The sequence below is a fragment of the Pleurodeles waltl genome, chromosome 11 (assembly GCF_031143425.1).
Source record: "Pleurodeles waltl isolate 20211129_DDA chromosome 11, aPleWal1.hap1.20221129, whole genome shotgun sequence".
Lineage (NCBI taxonomy): Eukaryota > Metazoa > Chordata > Amphibia > Caudata > Salamandridae > Pleurodeles > Pleurodeles waltl.
The window spans coordinates 756,940,655-756,968,167 of NC_090450.1; the positions used below are offsets into that span (position 1 = coordinate 756,940,655).

Here is a 27,513-nt window from a genome sequence, read left to right on the forward strand (position 1 = left end):
TTTGGGGACATGTATCATGTTGGACATTGTACTTTTTATGTCATTATGAATAACTTAATTTGTGTTTTAAATTCCTCTGGGACTGCTTTTCATTTTTGCTGCCATTTGGCGACAACAATAGGATAGAATAATTATCGTTGTGGCCCTGCCTGTTGAAAAGCACCACCACGAAGCAGAAAAAGCTAGTCCACACATGTGGGTCTGAAATGGAGATAGATCGATATCAGTGGTGGCAGTGAAGAACTCTGGACTATGATCTTCTGGTGTCATGAAGTAGGTTATTGTCTTACTGCAGTCAAAACTGTGTGCCAAGTGGTAGGGGAAGCCATCTTCCATGCGGTCTGGAGCTGCAGGGTTGTACAAAAATGTTCAGATAGAGTAGCCAAGGCTTTCTCAGAGGCACTGGGACAACATATTTTCTCTACCCTCAAGATTGTATTGTTAGACATCCTTGATGACCATAACAGCAATAGATACATATAAGCCTTGGTTGTGTAGGGGAAGTCAAACCTGAGAAGGATATTGCCCCAAACTGGTAAGCTGCCACGGCCCAAAATCTCGATATATGATTGGTTGGGATTGTTCGATGAAGAGCACTAGAGCGCCAATGTATGAAACTCAATAATGGCCGCAGGAATATCAGACAATTTGAGCCATGGATGGCTTACCTCGGACCTGCATGCGATAGAGGAGTGGTAATTCTATGTGGTATGCTTAGATATGTTTATCTTTCTTTATAAATGTGTCTGTAACCATTAGGTTCCCACTCTTTCTAGTTAACTGGACGTATTATTGACCCATAAATTTATTTTTATTGTTGTACATTTGTATTGCTATATCTATCACTAAAATGCCAATAAAACTGTACAGAAAAAACCATACGTCTTGGTTTCAGGATGCATAGTAATATATCCTTAACCCTTCAGAGCCTGGAAATCGTTTCATTCGAGCTTAACTTTGCAAAATCCTACACAGTCTAACATATACTGGCTGAGCTTTCACAGTCAATTTGCTGATTGAAATTTACCTAGAATCATAGGATATTAAGCTCATACCAGAACTCGAACCTGGTTCTCCAGTCCCAAAGTCAGCAGCTCTGGCCTCCACTTTCATTTCCGTTACATTACATCACACATCTAAGCTACAGTTTGAAGAAAAGGTCTGTCTCAAAGAAGAATCGGGGCAGAATGAGAGTTTCTAAGCATAAGTTAAATAGGTGACAACTTTCACTCCAGTAGACAGGAATATCGCTGTATTCTCCAGAATAAACTTTTTGGAAGAATGAAAACATGACTTTTGTCCAGCTTTAACCGTAAGCTTAGTGTTTACTTAGGAAAATGCATATGGCATCACTCCAAAGTTTTGAATTCTGTAGGGTGCCATATTTTAGTAAAGTGAGTAAGATTGGGCCCTTCAGCTCAAGTAGTAATTCTTAATGGTGCAATTAAGTAATGTGCGAAGTAGCAGGAAAAAAGTCAATTGGGCGGGGATAATATATATGAAAAGATTTTGAATTAATGAGATATTCTCAAGTGCAAAATATCACTCTAGTGGCTATTTAGGAAACTCACATCATGGTATTTGCTGATAAACAGTTTCTATAGAAAATGTTCGCAATGTGTTGATAAACAACTAGGCCCATTACAGACATTGGATGCATTATGCTTTGTGACGTATCACCAACATGCACAGAAGGCATTATTTAGATTGATGCATATAACAGTAGCAATCACTGTCTGAGGACTCAGGGAAAGCTGACATTTAGAAAAAATGAATGTGCCTACTTGCTTACCTTTAAAAGAGCTTTGTTTTACACATTATTCGTTAAAGTAGCCTACGTTATAGAAAGTGTGGGTAGAATGGGCATTTTACACTCACCAGTACCAACAGATTTTGCACCTTGTGTTAAAAAATTTACAAGCACATAAAGACTATCTGGGAAAGCTGACCTGGAAGTGCTAATTTGTACCCAACATTAGAGGAAAATATCTTGCACATAATACAAAAGTCTGTTTGGTTCTTTAGAATGTGTTGAAAATGCCATGAGTCCCAACAGGATTCCCTAGGTGTAGGGGAAGGGGGATTATGATCGACAATAAGCCCATAATTGGAAGAATGTTCGGCTAAAATACTCTCACAACTGAATTCTGAACTGCTCAATGCGGAGGCAAGAATCCTTCCAAAATGTTAATATCCAGTGACTGTGCATATAACTTCCATGTATTTACCATTTATGCTATTTTGAGTAAATTCTGCAGTGGCTGTCATAGTTAGGAATACCTTTGCACTATTCTGATCTTGAAAGTATATTTATCAAAATATATTGTAAACCCATCTTTCTGTCCTATCTGATCATCGACTGCTGTATCTATGTCCCTCTGCCCATGTATCTGTGTCCACTTATCTTTGTGTCCAACGCCCTGACTGTCTTTGAGCTTTGGTTTAGAAGAGTGCCTATCTATCTTAGTATCTATAGGTGTAGGCATGTTTATTTTTCTAAATGCAAACCTGTCTACACAAGCAATATCTCTGTACATGATCCAAGCATTCATCCATCTGTAGACCAACTGAACTACTTATGTGTGTGTGTACACATATTTATGTAACCTGTTTAATTGCCGTCTCCCGCCCGACTCACTGCCTGTCTGTCTAAATATTAAATACTGCTCGCTGTCCTTGAACCACAGGTATTTATAGCGTTACACAAAGCGCTGCAGTAAATCCCCCGATAGCCCTATCGTGCTGTTTAGAGCACTGTGACATCCATAATGCAGGCATCACTAGGCCGTTTAATATCATGGTAAATTGTCACGGATGTGGGAGGCAGTTGCTTCGTGACTGGCATCTCTCTCACTCATGGGCCGTGCCCCAACCCCCACCCCTCCCTTCGGTCTGCAGTTAAATACATGTGATCTCGCGCTGCCACCTGGCGCACGTACTCCTAGAGAGAATGCAACGGCGGTAACAATGAGACATTACTGCGAGTAGGACATCAAAGAATTCTTTTAAACTCAAAATTTAGGGACCATGGGATCCCAGAGAGGACGAAGCAGCAAGTGTAGTGCACGGGTCGTATGCAAGGATAACTGCAAATGGAGGCCTGGGTAAGATGGGCGTTTTGTGTCTAAAGTGAATCGTCACGTCCTAAAGCAAAGCGAGCTCGTGATGCCGGAGCGAAACGTGTGTGAACTCCAAGATTACTTGGTCCAAATCCAGTTTAGCCCCTTCCACTAATGAACATTTAAACGAGCGAAAGTGGGGCAGCGAAACAATTAGTTAATGATTCGTGTACCCAGCACACTCACACATCCGTCCGTCGACCCATCGATTAATTGGTCAGTCCTGGACTCTACATCTATCCATCCCTCCCCCTTCCATCTATCCATCCAATCTTCCAGCCTTCCACCTTGGATCTGCATCTGCACATCCCTCCACTTCTGTGCGTCCATCTTTCTATCCATACATCTGCTTGGGACCTCCATACTTCTATTCATCCATCTCTCTTCAGGTCTGCCTATCAGTCCTGACATCTACATCCATTCATCAGCCTGGGTAGACCCATCCACCTGCTCGCCCGCCCATCCAGCCATCCTTCAATCCACCATCTCTCTTGGAACCCCACTTTTATCCATCTGTTAGAACCTCCATCTATTCAGCCCTCTCTGTCCATCCATCCGCTTGGGACGCCCATCCATCCACGTCCGTTCATACTCATACATCCACATCCATCAGTCTCTCCATCATCGAGTCACTCCTAGAATTTCACTTCCATCCATCCCTCATCCAAATCATTCCGTCCTTACACCCATTCATCCAAGAGCCCTGGAATCTCCTGTTAAGTCAACCATACATCCTGCAACTTCACAGCCAGCCATCTGTCAGTCCATCCATCCATCATCACTGGAACCTCACATCCATTAACCGATTCATGAGCCTTGGTTCCTCTCATCCATCAGTTCGTACACCCATACATCAGTACTATGCCCTCACATCTGTTTATCTCCCTCAACCCTCCCTTTCAATCCCACCCTCCCTTACCCGAAGCACCACTCATGGCCCAACCAGCAGTTACGCTGGTTGATATGGGCCTGTCCAGACTCAGATTTCCCAGCCTCTGTCTGGTGTCAGCCATGAGGATAGTACAACTTTCCATCTCACTTCTCGTTTAACCCCTTCGCTGCCAGACCTTTTTTTGGCTATTAGGGGCAGCTCACGCTTAGGCCCTCATAACTTTTTGTCCACATAAGCTACCCATGCCAAAGTTGCATACTTTTTTTTGCCAAACATCCTAGGGATTCTAGGGGTACCCAGAGTTTGTGGGTTCCCCTGGAGGAGACCAAAAAATTTGGCAAAACACAGCAATTTTTTTTTTTTAAACAGGAAGAAAGGGCTACAGAAGAAGGCTTGTGTTTTTTCCCCCTGAAAATGGCATCAACAAAGCGTTTGCAGTGCTAAAATTACCATCTTCCCAGCTTTCAGGAACAGGCAGACTTGAATCAGGAAACCACACTTTTCAACACAATTTTGGCATTTTACTAGGACATACCCCATTTTTACTATTTTTTTGTGCTTTTAGCCTCCTTCCTGTTGGTGACAGAAAAGGGTATGAAACCAATGCTGGATCCCGGAAAGCTAAACATTTCTGAAAAGTAGACAAAATTCTGAATAAACACTTTTTCCTCACATTTCTGTGACAGAAAGTTGTGGAATCTGAGAGGAGCCACAAATTTCCTTCTACCCAGCATTCCTCCAAGTTTCTCTATAAAAATGGTACCTCACTTGTGTGGGTAGGCCTAGTGCCCGAAACAGGAAATTCCCCAAAACACAACATGGACACATCACATTTTCCCAAAGAAAACAGAGCGTTTTTTTTGCAAAGCGCCTAGCTGTGGATTTTGGCCTCCAGCTCAGCCGGCAGCTAGGAAAACCTACCAAATCTGTGCATTTTTTAAAACTAGCCACCTAGGGGAATCCAAGATGAGGTGACTTGTGGGGCTCTCACCAGGTTCTGTTTCCCAGAATCCTTTGCAAACCTCAAAATGTGGCCAAAAATACACTTTTTCCTCACAGTTCGGTGACAGAAAGTTCTGGAATCTGAGAGGAGCCACAAATTTCCTTCCACCCAGCGTTTCCCCAAGTCTCCTGATAAAAATGGTACCTCACTTGTGTGGGTAGGCCTAGTTCCTGTGACAGGAAATGTCCCAAAACCCTATGTGGACACATCAAAATTATCAAATACAAAACAACCTGTTTTTGCGGAGGGGGAAACCTGCATTTTTGGTCCTGGGCTCAGCAGCCATATAGGAAAACCTACCAAGTCCAAACATTTCTGAAAACTTGACACCCGAGGGAGTCCAGGGAGGTGTGACTAGCGTGGATCCCCCAGTGTTTTCTTACCCAGAATCCTCAGCAAACCTCAAATTTAGCTAAACAAACAAAAACAAAAACAAAAAACACATTTCTATGTGGTACCATCCCACCAGGACAAATTTCCTACCACCCAACAGTCCCTGCGTCTCCCTGTAAAAATGATACCTCACGTGTATAGGCGGGCCAAATGCCTGTGACAGGGAAGAGCCAAAAACATGTCAAAATTGAGGGGGAACCAAAGCGGGTCAAAAAGGGCAGTTTGAAAGAAAACATTTTAGGCTGGCAACTGGGTCAGAATTTTTATCGGTATAGATGTGACTATGCTGAGTGGTAGGAATTTTGTGGATTCCTGCAGATTCTGGAAGGTTCCATCACAAAAATGTGGGAAAAATGTGTGATTTCCAGGAAAGTTGGTGGTTTGCAGGGCATTGTGAGTAAGAAAATGGTGTGGGGTGCATCTGAAGCACATCACCCTGGCCTCACCCAGATATTTAGTTTTCAGATATGTTTAGGTCTTGTGGATTTTTCTACATGGCAGCGTCCCACAGTACAAAAAGTGCAGCCCTCAGCATTCCAAGTAGGACAGTTTTGAGAGTTAGACAAGATCTTATAGCCCAACTTTAAAACCAAACCCCAAAATAATCAAATGCCCTCTTGCTTCCCGTGGGGTAAGTTGTTTTAGTGTGCGGGGGGGAGAGGTGAAAGTCTTTTACCCCGTTCAGTTGTGGTGATAGCATAACCATGCCCATACTGGTTGGTAGCCACCACCCCACTATTATTCTTAATTCCCTGGCATCTGGTAGGCTTTCTGCAACCCAGGGGAGTGGATCGGGGGTAATTGCCCCATCTGCCCACTGGTGGGCAGAACATTTTTGGACCCATTTTTTGGGGGTGGGGGTATTGCCATAACGCCACCCTCCTTTTTAAAATAAAAAAATCTTCCCTGGTCTCTGGTGGGCTTTCTGCCGGGCCTTTAAAAAATAGGCCAATCTGTCTGCAAGGGGGGCAGATATAGCCAACAGTAATGGGTCCCCATGGGAATTGACTCTTGCCCCAGGGGCTGCCCCCCAAACAAAACACACACACACCATTTTCAGGTGCCTAAGTGGTTTCTGCCCCCGGGGCCTAAAATAAATTTGCCCCTCCCCAGGGGAGCAACCCTTGCCTAAGGGGTTGCTCCCCTTTCTTGAAATTGGTGCAAAACAAATCCCTGGTGCATAGTGGTTTCTGCCCCCCCCCCCCTTGGGGGCAGATCGGCCTAATAACATAGGCGAATGTGATCCCAAGGGGGGTCAGAAATGGCCTAAAATAAATTTGATCCCCAGGGGAACGACCCGTGTCTAAGGGGTCACTCCCCTTGTGTGAAATTGATGCAAAAAAATAAAAATCCCTGGTGTCTAGTGGTTTCTGCCCCCTTGGCGGCAGATCAGCCTAATAAAAATAGGCCGATCTGCCCCCAAAGGGGGCAGAAATGGCCTAAAATAATTTGCCCTCAGGGGAGCAACCCTTGCCTAAGCGGTCGCTCCCCTCCTGTAAAAAATAAATAAACAAACAATCCCTGGCGTCTAATGGTTTCTGCCCCACCCTCTGGGGGCAGATCGGCCTAATTACAGTAGGCCGATCTGCCCCCAAGGGGAGGGCAGAAAAGGCCTTAAAAAAATTGCCCCCCTAGGGAGCAACCCTTGCCCAAGGGACTGCTCCCCTTATTCATATGCAATGAAAAAAAATTAACTCCCCGGTGTCTAGTGGGCATTTCTGCTGCCTGATCGCGATCGGGCAGCAAAAATGCTGAGAGAGACATCAATGGACAGAAAAGGCCTTTCCTTTCCTATGATGCCTCTCCCACCCCACCTCCTGGTTTGAAGAGAAATGATTTTGCATTTCTCTTCCGGATCGCTCTGGAAGCGCAGCTTCCAGGGATATCGGAGGTGACTTCTGATGAGGTCAGCACACGATTTGCATGCAGACATCATCAGATGTCACGGGGGGTCGGTGGTGGAAAGGGAAGCGATTCCCCTTCCATCCCTGCCCTGGGAGGCTGAGTGGAAGGCTCATGGGGGCCGGGTGCAGGACGAGCTGGTCTCGTCCTCGGCACACAGCGACCGTGGCCGAGACCAGCTCGTCCAGGGCACCCAGGGGATTAAAGCGTGTTTGTCTGTCGGTCCTTTCAAGTCTTGTCTACGCATACTGCTGCCCACCTTCCTCTGGATAGGGACCAAAACGTCAAATCAGCTAACTAAGCAGAATATTTCAATTGAGCACGCGGCTACCCTACCCTATGCTCCCATGATACCGCAAATCTGCCATCTGCGTGCAGGCTTTGGGTTCTAGCATGGTGCTGGCAAGTTGGCATATTAGGTGCTGTAGAAAACTAAACAAATAACTAAGTGAATAGATTTGTAGGTATGTTTCTAAGTCATTAATAATTACATGAAATGAATATGTAAAATGCATTTTCTTTTTAAAAATAAAATATACCTGAACTATTCTTTAATTTTGCACAGGTACACGCATAGAATAAGCAAGGGCGTCATTTTATGCTTCTCTGCCCGTTATTTTTTCTGTTTGTTTTTTGCACTTTTAATGGTCTCCTGTGTCTCTAAAGTTTATGTTCAATCTCAGGGGCGCACCAATTTGGGTAAATGAAAGGCTGCGACTTGAAGCTAGAGACTACTGAGCTTCTCAGCGTCATGTTTCCGTGAGCTCTGTGCAGACTGAGGAACCATATACCCTAAAGCAGGTTGAAGGGGGGGAAGCCCCCTAGATATGCCAAATTTTGTTTTTAATTAAAGCCCCATCCCTCCGACTAGTTTGTACCACGGTGAGAATGAAGTTTCAGACCGGAGAAGTGGTGTGTAACTTACTATTAGCCAGCCACCATAGACTGTAAGTAATGACATGGGTAAACCACCAGGGCTGTAGCTTCAAGGGGAGGTCTTTGGGGTGTAACACCCCGCCTAATAAATGTATGTTTGATAAATAGTTAGGTACAGGTGCTTTCAGTTGGGTATGATGAGATGTCTGTCGGATTTCACCAGGAATTTTACGCACACGAATGCACACATTCTCTCCCTCTCTCTGTTAGAAAAGACTGAAAATGTTGGTTATTTCTCAAAATAATGTGTTTTCTCCCGCTTAGTACCCATACCAATCCAGTTTCCTTTCCATTTTCACTGCCCCTTAATCCCCTCTTGTGCACCCTGCTTGTCGTGGAATGTATTTTAACATTATGTTCCAGTGTGATTGTTGGGAAATCTGAAGCTTACACCCCCAAAATCTTGCTGACCAAGTTACCACCCCCATGTCGCACCTCCCTCTCCCCCTTGTGTGTGTGTGTCGGGGGTCTGGGTGGTTTCCAAGATACTACCGACTTCTAAGGGTGGTTACACTGTTCTACCCCTGCATGTGCTCTTCTGCACTCAAGATTGCAGCTCTTTCCGGGGCAGCGACCACTCTCTCCTTATCATAGGATTCCCTTGCACCCCAGTTCTGCCCAGGGTACCCTGTCAGCCTCACGACAGCTTTCATTACACCTCACTGAAGCGGAGAGCAGCAAATCGGGCCCACAATAGACTTCTTTGCTTTGAGATGTTCTCTGCAACACTTCAACGCTTCTTGCTGTTTGGTTTACCTTAGAGCATCATCTGTGCTTCCCTGTGCACAGCCTGCAGAACCGTCCTAGCCACACAGCCTCAGTGCTCCCCTGTGACTCTCCCGGGATCTCGGCTCTGGCCAGAGAGCTGCCTCTGTGCTTCCCTGCACCTCTCCTTTCACGTCAGTCCCGCCCCGAGAACAGCCCCTATGATACCCAATGACTCTTCCCTGCATCTCAGCCCTGGCCAGAAAACAGCCTCAGTGCTCCTCCTTGACTCTCCCCGCATCTCAGCCCTGGCCAGAGAGATGCCTCTGTGCTTCCCTGCACCTCTCCTTTCACTTCAGTCCTGCCCAGAGACCAGCCCCTTATGATACGCAATGACTCTCCTCGCACCTCAGCCAAAAGCCAGAGAAGAGCCTTGGTGATCCTCAGTGACTCTTCCCTGCATTTCAGCCCTGGCCAGAAAACAGCCTCAGTTCTCCTCGGTGACTCTACCCGCATCTCGGCTCTGGCCATACAACTGCCTCTGTGCTTCCCTGCACCTCTCCTTTCACCTCAGTCCTGCCCAGAGAACAGCCCTCTGTGATACCCAATGACTCTCCTCGCATCTCAGTCCTGGCCAGAGAAGATCCTCGGCGCTCCTCAGTGACCCTTCCCTGCATCTCAGCTCTGGCCAGAGAGCTGCCTCTGTGCTTCCTTATAACTCTCCTTGCACCTCAGTCCTGGCCAGAGAACAGCCTCGGTGCTCTCCTTTGACTCTCTCGGCATCTCAGCTCTCGCCAGAGAGCAACCTCTGTGTTTGCCTCTACCTCTGCGTGCACCTCAGTCCTGCCCAGAGAACACGCTCGGTGCCCTCCCCCGCATCTCAGCTCTGGCCAGAGAGCACCGTCTATGTTTCCCTGTACTTCTCCTTGCACATCAGTGCTAGACAGAGTGCAGGTATTATGCTTCCAAATAACTCCCCTTGCACCTTAGTCCTAGATAGGAAGCATTATCTGCGCATCTAAATGACTCTCTTCTCACCTAATTTCTAAACATACTCGCAAGCTTCTGTGCTCCCCAATGACTTACTGCATCTCAGCTGCATTGATGCAGCCTATGTGCTTTCCAATCAGTGACTGTCCTTTCAGCTCAGTCCTGGCAGAGAGCAGCCTCTATGCTGTCCAGTGACTCTCCTTTCAGCTCGGTCCTGACAGAGAGCAGGGTCTATGCTTTCCAGTGACTCTCCTGCAGCTCGGTCGTGGCAGAGAGCAGAGTCTATGCTTTCCATTGACTCTCCTTTCAGCTCGGTCCTGACAGAGAGCAGCCTCTATGCTTTCCAGTGACTCTCCTGCAGCTCGGTCGTGGCAGAGAGCAGAGTCTATGCTTTCCATTGACTCTCCTTTCAGCTCGGTCCTGACAGAGAGCAGCCTCTGTGCTGTCCAGTCACCCTCCTTTAGCTCGGTCCTGGCTGAGAGCAGTCTCTGTGCTGTGCAGAGTTTCTACTTTAAGCTCGGTCCAGGCAGAGCAGGTTCTGCGCTGTCCGGTGACTCCCCCCCCCCGCCTGTAGCTTGGTCCTGCCAGAGCGCAGCATATGTGCTGTCTAGTGATCCTTCTACAGCTCGATCCTGGCAGACAGCAGCTACTGCGCTGTCCAAGCGACCCTCCTGCAGCTCGGTCCTGGCAGAGTGAATCCTCGGTGCAATCCAGTGTCCCTAGGCACACAGCAGCCTCCTTGCTTACCAGTGGCTCTCGCCGAGTTCAGTCCTGCGCAGAGACGTCTCTGGACTTCCCAGCAGGTTTCCCTGCAGCTCACTGTGGGATATCGGGCACACTCCTGCTTCCAGGCGGCTAAGGGGGCATCTTAGTATAGAACTCGGGGACCCGCTCCACATTCCCTCCGTTTTGTTTGCAGCTGAATCCCGGGTGGATAGCGCCCCCGTTACTTCCCAAGAAGCGAGCTGCGGCACTACAGTTCTGATCAGGGTTCACCCTTCCTGATTCCCAATGGCTTTATTTCATCTCACTTTTAATCAGGCTTCACCCTTTCTGGTCCCCAATGACTTTAATTGCAGCTCGCTTTTGATTAGGGCACCTCTCTCGGTCTCCTAATTACTTGCAATACAGTTCATTTGTGATCAGGGTGCACCCTCTCGACTTTCAAGTGACTTTTACTGGTGCTCACTTTTGATCAGATGGGCACCCTTTCTGCTTCCCAATGGCGTTCACTACAGAACCCTTTGGATCAGGTGCACCGTCTTTGCTTTCCAAAGACCTTAACTAAAGCTCACTTTTGATCAAGGTGCACCATCTATGTCACCCAATAAATCTTCAGTGCAGCTGACCTTTGATCAAGGTGCACTCTCTCTGTTTCCCAATGACCTTCATTGCAGCTCACTTTTGATCAAGGTGCAGCATTCCAGTTTCTCAATGACCTTCATTGCAGCTCACTTTGATCAAGGTGCAGCATTCCAGCTTCCCAATGACCTTCACTGCAGCTCACTTTTGACCTGGAGGTACCATCTCTTCCCAACGACTTTCACTACAGCTCACTTTTGATCAGGGTGTACTCCCCCTGCTTCCTACTGACCTTCAATGCAGCTTGATACACCCTCTTGGCTCCCCAGTGACTTTCACTGCAGCTCACTTTTGATCAGGGTGCCCCCACGCTGCTTCCCAAAGCCCCTCCTAGGAGCTAGTGCAACCATTCTCTGGAAGAAGCAGTGCTCCTTTAGGGGGCAGTGTTGATATTGTCCAGAGGTTTCTAACACACACCACGCCATCGCCCTTCAGCACTCAGGACACGAGCTCTGTGTCACGAAGAACACCTCTAGGTAGGAGGGACAAGGAACGCCCTCCCAAGGCCCGATCCTCCCACATCTCCTCTGGAGACGCGACCCGCCTTAAGCCCTCTGACCCTCGCAGTATCCGGCACGCAGGTGCCCCTAGGCTTCTCACATCCGCCCACAACGTCTCGCTTTGTGTAGTTACGCCTTCGTGCCCTGTAACGACGGCGCCCAGCGGGACGATGCAACATTAAAACGAATCAGACTAGGAAAAGGCTTTTATAGCGCAAGCATTGGCTTTTAAATATGTTCTCACGCGGAACGTGAGCTGAAACAGCCCATGGTCTCGTCTTCAGCTGCTGGGTTTGGATAAGCCACCTGCCTCCTCCTTATCCCGAGGATGCTGTCTGCGCCTTTTGTGAAATTAACACAGAAAGCTGAGGACTGAGGACGGCTATATCCCTGTATGGAGAGGGAGCAGTAGACCGAAAGATTGGCAATCGAGCAACGAGCAACGAGCCTCACTGTTAGGGGACCCGAAGCGCACCATCACTGTAGGGAAAGGGGGGCAGTCAGACTGGCACTCGATAACATGCAGCCCCACTCTTAGAGGACCAGAAGCACCCACATCCTGCAAGGAGAGGGGTGCAGTCAGACTGGCACTCGATAACACGCAGCCTCACTGTTAGGGGACCCGAAGCGTACCATCACTGTAGGGAAAGGGGTGCAGTCAGACTGCCACTCGAGCAAAGTGCCGCCTCACTGGTAGGGTACCAGAAGCGCTTCATCCTTGCAGGGAGAGGGGTGCAGGTAGACCTGCACTCGAGCAGCGCGTGCAGCCTCACTGTTAGGGGACCCGAAGCGCTCCAGTCCTGATGGGAGTTGGGTGCAGTCAGCAACTTGCCGCCTCACTGTTAGGGGACCCGAAGTCATCCATCCCCACAGGAAGAGGACTGAGGCAGACTGGCAGTCTATAACCGTGCAGCCTTGGTGTTAGGGGACCCGAAGCGCCCCATCCTTGCAGGGAAAGGGTTTCCGTAAGATTGGCACTCGAGCAAGGTGCCGCCACACTGTTAAGGGACCCGAAGCTCCCCATCCCTGCAGGGAGAGGGGTGCAGGCAGACCTGCACTCGAGCAACTTGATGACTCACTGTTAGTGGACCCGAAGCGCTCCATCCCAGCAGGGAAAGAGGTGCAGGTAGCCTGGCGCTCTGTAACCGTGCATCCTCACTGCTAGGGGACCAGAAGCGCTCCATCCTTGCAGGCAGACCTGCACTCGAGCAACATGCCGCCTCACTGTTAGGGCACCCGAAACGCCGTGGCAGGCAGCGGTAAAGGAACAGCCTAGTTATTGCAACAATATGCCATTGATAGAACAATCATAGTGCAGCAACATTGTTGAAACTGAATTACAGTCTCGTTGTTAAAATAATTACCATGCATCCTCACTGATTGAGCAATTAAGGCGCAGCCTTGTTACAGCAGCACGCATATAGACATTTTTATCGCAAAGTTCAAAAACATTCAAGAAATGATTAAGATAGAACCGCGTGGTAAAAACAATGAATGTATAAACTCGTTGTTGGAGCAATTGAGACACAGCCACAATGTATAAGCACACATGACAAACCTTACTGCAATTAAGACGCGATCTCATTGTTACAATAATTAGCATCAAGACTCAGTGTAACAATTACGACTGTCTCGTTTCTGGACAGAATGAGATAAAGTCTTGCTGTCAGGACACAGACCCTTCTTAGAACAATTAAGATCTAAGCGCGTTGTCAGAACCATGAAGATATAGCCTGGTTGATGAAACGTTCGAGCTGGGACCTGATGAACACAATTATGACATCCTCATTGTTAAAAGGATCACCCTCAATCTTAGAACCATCTTAGAGCGGCTGTACTGCTAGAACAGTCGTCTACGGTCTCTGTGTCAGGGGAAGTAAGGGGCCATTGTTAGAGCAATCACAGAGGTTCGGTTGTAAAATAAATTAAAGTAGAGTCTCGGCACATTCTAGGAAAAGCAGAACACTGACCCTTAAAACAGGAAAGGAACAGCCTCGTTTGTTACAACCACACGGGTATATGAAGTGTTAAGGTATCTATGCGTTAGAGCCTGTATGGACCAAACTGACTGTTAGTTAAGGAGCAGCTTCGTCGCCAGAATAGTTCAGACACAGCCCGGTGCTACATCCAAAGACGGACCGATCCGGTTGGCAGCAGGCAGAGCCCCTCAACCGAAGCACTCTCTGCCTGACCTGGCTGGACGCGTTCAATCTTTTACACACATATCGAGTCGTCTGAGACTTAAAATGCGTACACCTTCATACCAATTGAAATCTGCGAATTCGAGTCTGAAAGCATTGAACGCGCTTGGTGGCATTCATTGGCATACTATCAAACTGCTCAAAGTTGTCCCTAGATGTATTTAGGTTCTGGGACTATGGGGACACTGCTCTTACCTCCTCCGGACCCCCTCCTCATCGCAGGCTGCGAGCGAGGCGCTTCTGGAAAATCAAACGGAGTCTCAAGGCACGAGGCGGGTGCAATCCTTCCAAAACCAGAGCAAACACGGAGTCCAACTTCACCCGGAAGTCCCAGGAGAGAGCACCCGAAGCCTAGAGTGTGTGTTGGGGTCCCACACAAGAGCCTTCCGGCGGACGTAGGAGCCGTTCGGACCCCTGAAATCACAGGCGTCCACAGAAGCACAGAGAGTGGTCCAAACTGAGCTCAGCACGCTGCGTCCATCCTCCGCGGGCTGCACAGATCCCACCTCCACCTGCAGGGCGGGCGCTCCGGGCGCCGGGTCCGCTCCTCTCCTTCCCCGCCACCGAACCGGGAGAAGGCAGCGAGAGTAAAAAGCAAAGATGAATGTTTTATGGGGCTGGATCAGGGATTGAGAAGTGATGAATGTTTTATGGGATCATGTGGTTCGACGAGAGAGAGCGGATTCTGCCTGGGTTTCTGCCTGGGTCGGATTTACAGGCTGCAGTGCGAGGGCGAAAAGGGGAGGGAGAGGCAGAAAGGGAGAGGCGTCTCCGGGAGAGTGGGAGGGCGCGGGACAGATCACAGCCGGAGGTTCGCGGGAGACCACAGACCCGCGGAGCGCGAGACGGTGATCCCATCCGGTGTCGGAAGTTATCCTGGAGACAGGCCGGCCGGCAGGTGTATTCTACACAAACCGGATGCGACGGGGCGGAGGGCCGAAAAGAGGAAGCCGAGAAGGGTTGGGGGATGTTCGAACACCAAAAACTTAGGGTTGAGACTGAAGCCTAACAGAGAGACCCTGAGAGCTGCAGAGACGACACAGAGCGGAAGGTACTGCTGTCACCTGTCAACACTCCCCGTGAGTTGTCACAACGAGTGATCTACCTGAAAGACGTGTCTACCTCACCGGATCCCTACACACCTTGAAATAAAATGCATACGCAAAAGGGTGGCTGCTGGACAGGAACGTTTACAGAACAGATCCCACGCGTTTCACTCATATTTAGCAGGATTGACCTATCGCCCACAGGTTCGTGCAAAATAGAGCGCTTCGAAGATCGAGACAGCATATTAGAAAACGGCATAACACTTTTAGCTATTTGGGAGTAGTTCTTAATGTTAATACCGCGCACCCTTCACAATACTCCCATTAGAGTGTCATCAGTTACAATGTATCATTCATACGAGATTCAACCATACCACAGAGCCGTTCGCCAAAGAGGGCTGTGGTAAATCTGTCGATGCCAGTCCAGGGACCTACGCAGAAGTTTGGGCAGCAGCCGCGATCCCAAGCACAGGACCTCCGCTCTCGGGTAAAGAGAGTTTGTCCAAATATACATTAAAACACATAGAGACTCGAGGATGTTTGGGAAGAACAGAGTGTGTGACAAAGATGATACTTGGGCACAGAGCGCCGCAGTCTATATGCAGCCCATGGGCAGCAGCTGAGATCTTGCAGGCGTGCGCTAGGATTGCGCGCCCACTCCTGGTTTCGCACGTTCCCGTTTTTTATCTACTTATGCTTTTGCAGATTTCAAATAAATGCGTTCGATTTTGTTGTTTATGGATACCCGAGGCATACCGATTTTCATTTTAAGTACGTGCTATAATATGAAACATTAAATCTATAATTGGTACAGATATTGCGGGATGTTTCTATGTATGTGTCCGAAGCGCCACCTGACTTTTACTAATATACAAACGCCGTAGGACTGTATAGACTTGCTAATTAGAAGCCCCCAAATATCAACATCCTCTTGTCCATCTCAGCAAGTTATGGGTGAGCAACTTGCTAATGGTCAAACAATGCACTCTTATGATCTATTCTATATTATTTATCCAGCAGAAGTCATCCCTCCGTTCATGCATTATGCATTTGATTTCAGCATCATTGCCCACTCAGCCAATTAATGTGCTTTAGATGCCATTTTTGTTAGGGGCTCCGACGTCCCCGGCCTTTTGGATGAATTTCGGACAGTAGCTGGTAATATATCATGGCGCCCGCTGTTGTGTCAATTGTAGAGACAACTAACATGTAGCTATGGTCAAGTCTTAGTTTCCATTGAAAAACATTTTTGGCTTTCTGTAACGAAACTTGGCACTAGCGTGACATATCTGGTTACAATTTTAGTACAAGAAGCTTTGTATCGATTACAGTGACGAGGAAACTATAGAAGAGAAAAAAGCTGTTTCCCATTCAATCTGTGATAGGAAAGTTTCCTCACCACTTTAGTGAACGTTACTAAATCGAAGGTTCTCAGACTTGGCATTAAACTAGAACTTTCCAAATAATAGTGCTGTTTTGATTTGTATAAGTCTGATATAACTTTTTTGAGGTATTGTTTTTTACAAACATATTTGCAGACAGTGACACTGATTGAGATCAGTGGATCTGAGCACTGTGATTGGCTGCCTGTAGCAGGAAAAGTTATATTGAGGCCACACTATGGATGAAGGGCTCGGTTCTCCAACGCCAAGGGGTGTGATGTGGATGTGGTGGTGGTGGGTGGGGGCGGGGGTTGCATTCAGAGTAATTACTCCCTGTTACCCCAAGGGCTTGACACAACACACACGCTCATTCCTTTGGTGCCTCCCGCTTTATGGATAATTTCAACTTAATCTTGCACATTTTTTGCCCTGGAATAAATACAAATTTTATTTTTGACTGAAACTCTCTCTCAAGCTCACAGCTTATCTTTCGTGCTTGCATAAATATATTCTGATTTTTGGACCTGGCCTTCACTTCAAGATTACCCCCAAACTTTTTGCCTTTACCCCTCTTGTTTCTGATCCAGTGTTTCTTGGCTTTTAGGACTCTGGGCACTTTATCACCACTCACTAGTGCTTAAGTGCTTGCACTATCTCCTTTAAACATAGTAAAAGGGTCTTACACTCTCCTGATGCATTTAATTTACTTTTAAGCCCCTCTTGAAGTGATACTACTTGTTCCCATTGTCTGTAAATTAAATGCTACTAAGGGGCATGCAGCACTAATTGTGTCACCCACTTAAGTAGCTTTTTGAAACATCTCTCAGGTTTGCAACCACATCCTGTATGTGCAGATTTAAATTGCCATTTCAACCTGGCAAAATAACCTTTTTGCCAGGCCTAAAACTTCATTTCTAATGCATATAAATAACCCTTAGGGTAAGCCCTAAACGCCCATAGCTCGAAGTGTGTTGTATTTAAAAAGCTGAACATGTACTTTTAAGTTTTACATGTTCTGGTGGTGAAAACCTCTAAAATTAGGTTTTCAGTATTGCAAGGTCTACATGTCAGATGGGATAACAATGGGTTACTTTACTTCATTCGATAAATGAAAACTTTTACTTTAGAACAGGTAGGAATGTCATGTTTGGTGTCTGATGAATTGTAATTTGAAACCCAATTTTATGATAAATTGGATTTTAAGTCACAATCCTGGAAATACCACTTTTACAAAGTTCACATTTTCTTCCCCTAACCATTTGGTACCTGCAGCCTGTTTCCTGGGTTGCATGACTGGATGTAGCTGGCAGCTGCTCTTTGTGTATTCCTCCCAGAGAGATATACAATAGAGAGTCTGGATCTTGGCCGGATTGGCCATCCTTACGTGATAAGGGATGGAGCTGTCACCTGTTCTACTTGACCTCAGCAACCTGCTCAACCCCCCCACACAGAAACACAATTTCACACTTTTCTATTGTGCCCAACACAAACTGAAACCAAGGAAGAGAAGAATTAAATTCCAGAGAATTCTGTAGGGGGAAAACTCCAATAGCTTCTCCCACTTCAAGGGAGGAACAAGCTATACAAATAAGTCCCTCAGACCCACTCTTGAGTACACTCCGGAAGCTGTGGATACTATAGAAGAAGGACTGCTCTACTTCCAGGGACATACCCTGCTGTCTGAGGAGGAAGACTGGACCTGCACCCTTCAGTCCAGGTTGAAGTGACTCCCAAGGTCAGACGACTGACCCCTGTTCTGAGCTACCAGAAAATAATACGCTCCAGAGGTCTCTCTGCAAATGCCCATCTGACCTGCTGAACTAGACCTGCCTCAGCCCTGCTGGCTCTTCTGGAGTGACATCCTGGTCCCCAAGAGGTTTCTTTCAGATCCTGGACCTTTGATGGGGTATCAAATGAGCTCCTCCTAGAAGAAAACATGAAATTCTCAAGTTTCAAGCACTTTGAAACTGCAAATGAGCCAGTTCACACCAAGATTTTTTTTCCCAGGCCAACGCAAAACACTGGTGAACCTGACTCTTCACTCTAAAGCAAAAGCCACCAGTGACGACCGGCAATAAGAGATCTTCACTTCGCACTACAACATTGGCAGCCCCAATGACAGCCAATGCGAATCTCCATCAATGATCGTCTGTGACGCCTGACAGGATTTTTGCACTACAATGGCGACTGTTCATGACACCAGGCCTGCTCTTTGTGACACAGCAATGTCCCTCCATGATGCTCACCTTGTTCCTCACACCCCCTCCATCTCAAACTGGACTCTTTACGCTGGACTTTAGAAGGAAACGTTTTCAGTGGGACAAACCTTGTTGCTGTGTCTTGCTCATGCTCTATCAGATGCAGGTGCTGTGTTATGATGTGCTTTAGGTTCTAGAATTGGGAGCGGATGCTGGATTCGGGGGAAGACGGTTGAGGCGAGGGAGATCGATGGCTGAACGCCAGGTTGTGTCGTCGTGCGTTCACGGCACAACCTGGGTTGGCCGGATACTTATCTGAATTCCCGATCTGTTGTCAAACTTGAAGTGCGTGGCTCGAGTGTGCCATCGACCCAGGGGGAGGCCCAAACAAGTAGTGAGGAGTGTGGCACTTTTCATTCCCACGACGTTTCTCTCCTTATACGTGCAGAGGTGAGTTCAGCACATTTCAAAAGTGCTCCACTCCGAGGACGTCTGTTTTTACACGCAACAGGAGGGCTGGATTGTACGCAGCGTGCTTTGGTAGTGCGGGGGGCGGAGTTCCCATTAAATGAACAGGAATACTAGAAGGCTGCCTGTAAGTGTTCCGTGTGGGCTTTAACAGCAACACAAACTATGTAAAGGTCTGCTGTCCTACACAGTGCTGTGTACCGCGCTCTGATATTCGTTTCAATGCTGCCTGAAAGTGTTCTACATGATATTTAAAAGCAATTTTAACAACATTCAAAGACTGTTACCCCGAACAATACTATTTACATTTATTTCATTGAGAATAGTTTAAACAATTTTAAGCTGTTCATCCAATTGCTTGGTCTGGGAAGTGTTTTGGGCAACCGTAATATTAAAACACAGTTCACTAGGTATGGCTTCTGTAGGGAATACTATTACACCACTATTTTTCCTTCAACATGCAGGTCAACCCGATGTTTGTTGGGAGGATTGGATTGAAGTTCTAGAAAATTATATTATAGCACTTGATGGTCAGAATTTTTCATCGCCCAGGAAAAAAGCAATTTTATTAAGTGCTCTTGGTTATGAGGGGCAGCGAATATTCAAGTACTTGCCGGTGGCAATGGGCCCTAATGGTTAGCCTATGGATGATATTTATCAAGAAGCCGTAAAAAGACTGGACAAACGCTTTGCAAAAGAAGTTAATCTAGCCATGACTAGATATAAGTTTTACACACAGCATCAAGAGGAGCATGAATCTATTGATAAATTTGTGGCCAGATTAAGAGAACTCTCTATCAAATGTCGTTTTGGCAATACGACAGAAGAACTGATCCGTGATCACTTAATTGTACAGTGCAAAAAAAAGAAAATCCAAGAAAGACTTTGGGTGGCGAAAGATCCTTCACTTTCGGAGGCCATCGGAATGGCTAAGATAATTGAGGAGTCACAGAGATGCATGAAAGAACTTAGCAAGAAGGACACAACTCCAGATATATCTGTTGTTGCTCAGGATCAACAGGACTGCGACGATGACGAAGTATGTGCGATTAAAAGGAGAGAAAGGAGAGACTATGCTCTAAGCAAGAACAAAGGGGAACAGAGTATTTTTGGTGTCAGAAGTAGAGGGGACTGTACCCGGTGTGGTAGCAGCCTTCATGACTCTGAATCAAAGAAATGTTTCACAATTAACAAAGTTTTCAGGAAATGTGGGAGGAAAGGCCACTATGCAAGGGTGTGTAAAACCAATAAGAGTGTGAGTTCTACTGTAGGTGTGGTTGAGTGTGCAAGGGGAAATGTGGATGCTGACAGGATTCTTGTAGTAATGAAAAATTCCAAGATGAGAAATGGCACTGTTTCTGTGATGAAAGAGAGGATGGCTAGGCCAAAAGCAATTTTTAATGTGTGTGGGAAAAATCTTGAACTAATGGTGGATTCTGGGTCCATTTACACAATTATACCCCAATGTATTTTCAGAGTGTTGTGGCAGAATGTTAAACTTTCGCCAAAGGATATAAACCCGGGTGGTTATCAGGGTGAAGCCATTGACATTCTGGGGTACATGGAAGGCAATATACAGTATGGTTCAAGGAGTACAAGGGGTAAACTGTATATATCGCTTGAGGGACCTGCAATACTAGGGTGGGTGCATCAATTTGATTTGAACATTATATTAAATCCCAGAGCTCCTAATCCGGTACTAATTGTGGATGAACTCACGCTAACAAAGGTGTTGTCTGAAGCGAAAAATGTATTTAACAAAAAGTTAGGATTTCTGAAAGGGTATGTTCATAAAGTTAGCATTAAAAGTGATGCAGCCCCAGTACAGCATAAATTAAGGCGAGTTCCACTGTCAGTTTGTGAGGGATTGAGAGAACGTTTGACAGAGATGTTGGAAGATGGAGTCATTAAGCCTGTTGAGGCGTCGGAGTGAGTATCGCCAGTAGTCATCACCAAAATGGCTGATGGTCGCCTAAGGTTGTGTGTGGACTTGCGCTCTGTCAACCAGAGTATTGTAGTGGATGTATTTCCGCTTCCCAATATAGGTGAACTGCTTACTTGGGAGAAAGATAAAAGATATTTTTCAAAGCTAGATCTAAGGAGTGCGTACCATCAGATAAGATTACATGAGAACTCCAAATCTCTTACCACATTCATCACACCTGAGGGAACATTTCGGTTTACACGCTTGCCGTTTGGGTTGGCATCCGCAGCCAGCGTTTTTCAATGAGTCATGATGAAAGTCTTAGAAGGGGTGAAAGATGTAATTTACTTTCAAGATGACAGTTTGGTGATGGGAAGATCGGAGGGAGAGCATAATGCTACCCTACGCCTAGTGTTGAGAAAGTTGGAGGAATATGGTCTCACACTTAATGAAGAAAAGTGAACCTTTTTAGCTGAAGAAGTGGAGTATTTAGGTTACAGTGAGGCTATGGGTTCAATCAAGCCAAAACATTCCTTAATGAATGCTATTAGTAGAGCATCTGTCCCAAAGGATAGGGACCAATTAAGATAATTCCTAGGATTGGCGGAATACTACGCTAAATTTGTTGAGAAGTTTGCAGAAAAAACTGAGAGTTTGAAGAAATTGTTGCGAAAGGGAAATAAGTTTGAGTGGTTGGAAGAACAACAACTATGTTTTAACAAAATTAAGAATGAGATATGTGAGGCTGGTATATTATAAGTGTTTGATAGGGGTCTTAAAACCATTCTCACTGTTGACACCAGTGCTTCTGGTTTGGGAGTGTTGCTCTCTCAACTTCACAATGGTGTAGACAAAACTGTAGCATTTGCCTCTCGCACCCTGACTATAGCTGAAAGAAACTATTCGGTCATAGAACGAGAAGCTTTGACTGCAGCCTGGGGTGCTGAGTACTTCTGAATCTATTTATGGGGCTTGCCATTTGTTTTACAGACGGATCTTAAACCGCTGGTTAGAATCTTAGCTCCACGTGGTGCAGGTTGGCTAGGCTTGCGGCCAGGCTTCAGGAATATACATACTCTGATGAGTTCTTGCAAGGATGGAGAAATGTTCAGGCGGATTGCTTATCCAGACTATCTTTGAAATGGGAGGAAGTGGATGGTGTGGTTGTGAGGGACACTAATGAGGAAGGTGCTGTTGCCACCGTGCATGACGCAGTAGATTGTTGAACAGGCTCGTTTTCAGAAATACAGTGGCAGGAAAAGATGAAGGAAGATCCTGTGATGAAAGGTGTAGTCAAAATGATCAAGTGTGGAGGGGTGAGAGAAAGTGTTTTAGCTCCAGCAATGAGGACCGATTTGAAGGTGATGGAGGATCTTTCCATGTGTGGTGATGATGTGATTATGAGAGGGGATCATTTCGTACCCCCTGTTGGGTTACATTTTCGTATTTTTCAGCTAGTGCATGAGGGTCATCTTGGACAGAGTCTCACTACCAGGAGAGTGAGAAAAATGTTTTGGTGGCCAGGTATGGACAATCAGATAAATGAGTGGGTGCAAAATTGTGGCCTGTGCAAAGTGAGTGAGAATAGGTTAGTCCTTGAAAAATGTAATGGTGGACATTTGGTGGATCCTGGCAAACCTTGGCATACTATCTATTTGGATTTAATTGGACCACTGACAGAGTTGCCTCCTGATATGAAGCTTGCAGTGGTGGTGATTGACATTCACTCGAAATGGTTGGTGGTAGAGTTCTTGAGGGATGTTACTACGAAAACCACCATTAGAGTCTTTAAAAAAATCTTTAATGAAGAAGGGGCTCCAACAGTTCTTATTATGGATAATGGCACGCAACTTACTCCGCTCGATATGGTGGAGCTTTTGAGAACGTGGGGAGTCAGAAATTCTCGTGCATCCTTGTATAATCCTAGAGGCAATGGTGCAGCTGAAAGAGCTGCTAGGTTGCTTAAAGGCACTCTGCAATTAGCCTTGACGAATCGGTGTGATGTCAAGGACACCATTTTTGATATGGTGTGGGCTTTCCGTACCACACCACACCACACAGTGTTACTCAGAGGGTTCCTTTTGTGGATATGAGAGGGCGATTACCAGGCACTAAACTGGTTCCAGGGTGGTTAAGATTTTTTTTTGATGGGGAGACTACTTCTAATGATTCAATCAGGCTTCCCAAAAGATCTCGTGTGGAAGTAGGAGATTGGGTAAAAGTGAAATCAGGCAGAATTCAAGGAGGGCTATCAAAGTTCAAAGGCCCACATCGAGTTAAACAAGTTGGTACACATTTTGTAATTTTAGAGAGTGGTAAGAGGTGGAATTTCAGAAATGTAGGCCTATATCAGAAAGGGGGAATAATTGATAGGGAGAATGATGAAGGTTGCTCAGGAGCAATGTTTATGGGTGATGGGGAGGTGGTTGGTGAGAATGTGTTCAGAGAAGAAGAGTCTTCAAATCAGTTTAGAGGCGAATCCGGTGGGAGTGAGGAAGTTCCCGTCCTTCAGAAGAGAGTTAGAAAGCCACCGTCTTACCTGAAAGATTTTGTTATGTGAACACTGCTACATGCAGCCTTATGAGTAGACTGGAACTGGGAAAACATATCTATTGCTAAAGATCTTGCTCATTTCTTTTTTGGGTTTAATGTGATTATTTGTTATTTCTTCTATTTCTAATGTTCTAATTTTTACTGCATTTATTTTTTAGAATTAGTATTTATTAGATTTGAATTTTATGTAATTGTGAAATAGCCTTCTTATTTAATGTTTGTTATTGAACGGGAGAGGATGTGTTAGGATGTGCTTTAGGTTCTAGAATATGAGCGGATGCCGGATTCGGGGGAAGACGGTTGAGGCGAGGGAGATCGATAGCTGAATGCCAGGTTGTGTCGTCGTGAAATTAAACCTATGTTTGAAGAATAAACGAGTCTGGGAAGTATTTACGACATGCTGCTTTTCTTCATTCAGAGAATAAGTAAAATATGTGCAAACATCCACCTAATTTATTTCTCCCTAATGAATATTTTCCTCTACATTGATCACTTCTCCAGATATATCTAGTTCTGGTACTGAGGTCTGGGATGTGTCTTCAACCTCCTTGTTTGAAGGGAGTTTCCCTACCCGACCAATTTTAGCAATGACATTGTAAAACCTCCTAAAGAGGTAGTATAGCCCCCTCTTCAAGACAAATAATTACAATGGAGAAAATCAGAGTGTCTTTCAACTAAACATGCTCGCTTTTGAGGACTGACATCTCGTTTTTCACAAGTTTTTGTGAGTTAGTGGGCTGGAACAGAAGCTTCCATTCATCATAGAAACAAGAAGTCCCATAACCATCTCTGTCCATCTCCGGGGACTTGGGGGCAGATTTAAGGAAAGTGGTGCTGTACCCAGTGCAGTGCCACTTTCCTTGTGACCCTTAGTGCCCCCATACCACCACCATATGTGCACCATATTTAAAATATGACACCCCATGGGGCAGGGACAATAGCATACATTTTATTTACGCTATTGATGTATTCTGCAGGAGCAGCGCCAAAATGTTGGCACTACTTTTGCAGAGTACAAGAGGTGGAACTAGGGGCTCTTAAATATTTCCCCCTTGGTGTTTAAGCCAGTGGATCTTGTACAATTTTTCTGGGCACAGAGTTCCCTACATTTACACAGCGTACTCTGTGTTCATTTAGGCATCTACAAAACAAGTATTATAAAACTGATATATTGCATTGATACATTTAAAAAGGCTTTTTTGGGGGTGAGCCTGTGATAGCATGCCCTAGCACTTGTGAGAAACTATTGTGAACAAAAATGCTTGGAGCCGGCCAGTTGCTTACCATATTTTGGCTTGCATGGCACTCTTCTTTACAGCCTCTTAATTGTTCTCTACAGGCCAAGCATTATTTCAGTTCCTTTCTGTGGTGTAGGGTACAAGCACTGATTGATTCAATCTTATCAGTGCCCGTCCGCTTCCCCCTTTGTGATTGAAGTATTATTTTGTTCTTTTTAACTTCTAGTGCCCTGCAAACAGAAGGCATGTAACTCACAAAAACATGGCCAGCAGGACAAACAAAATTGTAAAGTTTTATTTCCTATAGTTAACTTTCTTTTATTTTGTCAAGTCTCTTTTTCCACTTTGCACTCATGTTTTTTGATTTTGCTCGTGGACACTGTTCTCAAAAGTGACAATTATCTTGTTCTAAATATTCCAAAGCAACAATGTTTCTTTCCTATGTGTAAGTTTTAAAATTATGCTGTAATACATAATCATGAACTACACCTCAATCGATCCCACTCCAATACCGCCAAATCCAATCCACACCACTCCAGTCTGATGTGCCCCACTCCAATCTACTCCAAGACTCCAACGTCAACCTGCACCAATCCACCCCAATCCTATCCACTCCACTCCACTCCAGTTCAATCCACACTACTCAATCCAATCCACCTAAAATCAATCCACTCAGACTAAACCAATCCACTCCAATCAATCCCACAATCCACCCCACTTTAATCCAACCCACGCCACCCCACTTCAATTCAATCTAAGCCACTCACACCAATTCAGTTCACCATGCTACTCCAATGCTCCCAATCCAATCCACTCAAATCAATACAGCCCACACAATCCACCCACATCAACCCAGCACACTGCAATCTGCCCCACTCCAATCTGCCTAAATTCAATCCACCCCACTCTGCCCCAATTGAGCCCATGTCACCCCACACCAATCCTCCCCATCACTCCCCAATCTCAACCACTCTACTCCAATCCAACCCACCCAATCCAATCATCCCCACACCAATCCAATCATCCCCACACCAATCCAACCCATTCAAATCCACCACAGTATACCACCCACTAATCCAATTTACCCCGGATGAATCTAACCCACCACACTTCAATGCAATCCACCCTAATCCAAACCGTCCCACTCCAGTTCAATTCACCCCTTAATTGATTCCAGTCCACCACAACCCACCCCACTCCAACCTACCCCACTCAAATATAATGCACCCCATCCAATCCAAAACACCCCAATCCAAATAAATCCAACCCACTCCAATATAATCCGCCCACACAGTCCAAGCCATTTCAATACAACCCAACCCACCACACTTCACTCCAATTCACCCCACTCAAATCCACCCCACCACAATCCACCTCACTCAAATCCAACCCACTCCAATCCAATCCACTCCAATCTACCTATACCATTCCATCCCACTCAATCCAACCCCCCTACCCACTCCAATCCAATTCACCCTACTCCAGTCCACCTCACTCACCCACTCCAATCCAATAAACATCATCCAATGCCTCTAATCCACCCCACCCAACCCACCCACTTCACTCCAATCCACCCCACTTTAATCCACCTCACTTTACTCCAATCCAGCCCACTCCAAATCAGCCCCACTCCAGTCACTCCAATACAATCAACTCTAATCCAAACCACCCCACTCCAATCCAATCCACCCTACTCCACTCAATCCACCCTACTTTAGCCCAGACCCACCCACCCTGCCCTACTCCAATCCAATCCAATCCATCCCACTACCTCAAGACACTCTAGCTCAGAACACCCTATTCATCCCACTCCACCCCATTCCACTATAAGACATTGCACTCTACGACACTCTCTGCCACTGAACCACTGAGCTCCTTCTACTCCACTCTACAATACTGTACTCCTCTTATTTCCCTCTACAAAACTCTACCCCAAGAAATTCACTGTACAACATTCTACTCTCCCTACTCCACCCTACAACACTCCACATCACTAACTTTTAGCCATGCCAAGCAACTGCCACACTGGTATACAACATGGCTAAAACACATGATCAAAGCTAACAAAACTTGCATAGGCAAAACAGTGTTTGTCCTATATACCCAATCTGTGGATTAATTGCTTATTGTCCGTGGACCACTAAGTAAATCTGACATGGAAGCAAGACTTAATATCAAGCATTGACTCTAAGTAGCTTAAAGAAGCTAGAAGATTATGGATAAGTAACTTAGCAAAAAACTCCTAGAAAGCTAATAATTAAAGTCTTCCTAGATCAAAAGACAGTTTTGAATTGGGATCCAGGATGTAATCCCTCCTAGTCATGGCCTAAAGCAGTAGGATTTTCAGAGAGAAATGTATGCTAAGAATTTAGGCAGCACCTAACAGTCCTAAAGTTTAAAAACAAAACCTATAAAATTTGCGAACCAATTTAGCAACAATGAAACAAATGTAATAAACAAAATGAAAAAACAAATAGGCAAAATCATATTATGGTAACCAAAGTTATGAGTTTTTAGACTGTAGGCATAAAAACACTTGTAAGATATTAAGTTGTCAGTTAAGGGGGTGACTAGCCTACTTTTGTAACAAACATAACCCTTTTCCGTGTAAACAACTAAACTCACTAAATTAACCTGAACTAATCCCCAGCTGGTAGCTTTGCACAGAGCAGACAGGCGTAACTAAGAGGCAATTTGTAAA

General features: G+C 45.8%; 1 protein-coding gene across 2 annotated transcripts in view; it reads right to left on the reverse strand.

Annotated features, from left to right (window-relative positions):
• The window catches only part of RTN4R (reticulon 4 receptor), an 889,107-nt gene extending 874,104 nt beyond the window's left edge, over positions 1-15,003 (reverse strand). The window contains exon 1 of one of the 2 annotated variants that reach the window (XM_069214486.1): positions 14,199-15,003. In XM_069214486.1, the coding sequence (XP_069070587.1) occupies positions 14,199-14,220 (22 nt within the window). In that variant the 5' untranslated portion in view covers positions 14,221-15,003. The remainder of the gene's footprint in view (positions 1-14,198) is intronic. The other variant, XM_069214487.1, reaches the window with a different exon arrangement.
• Positions 15,004-27,513: the final 12,510 nt, after the last annotated feature.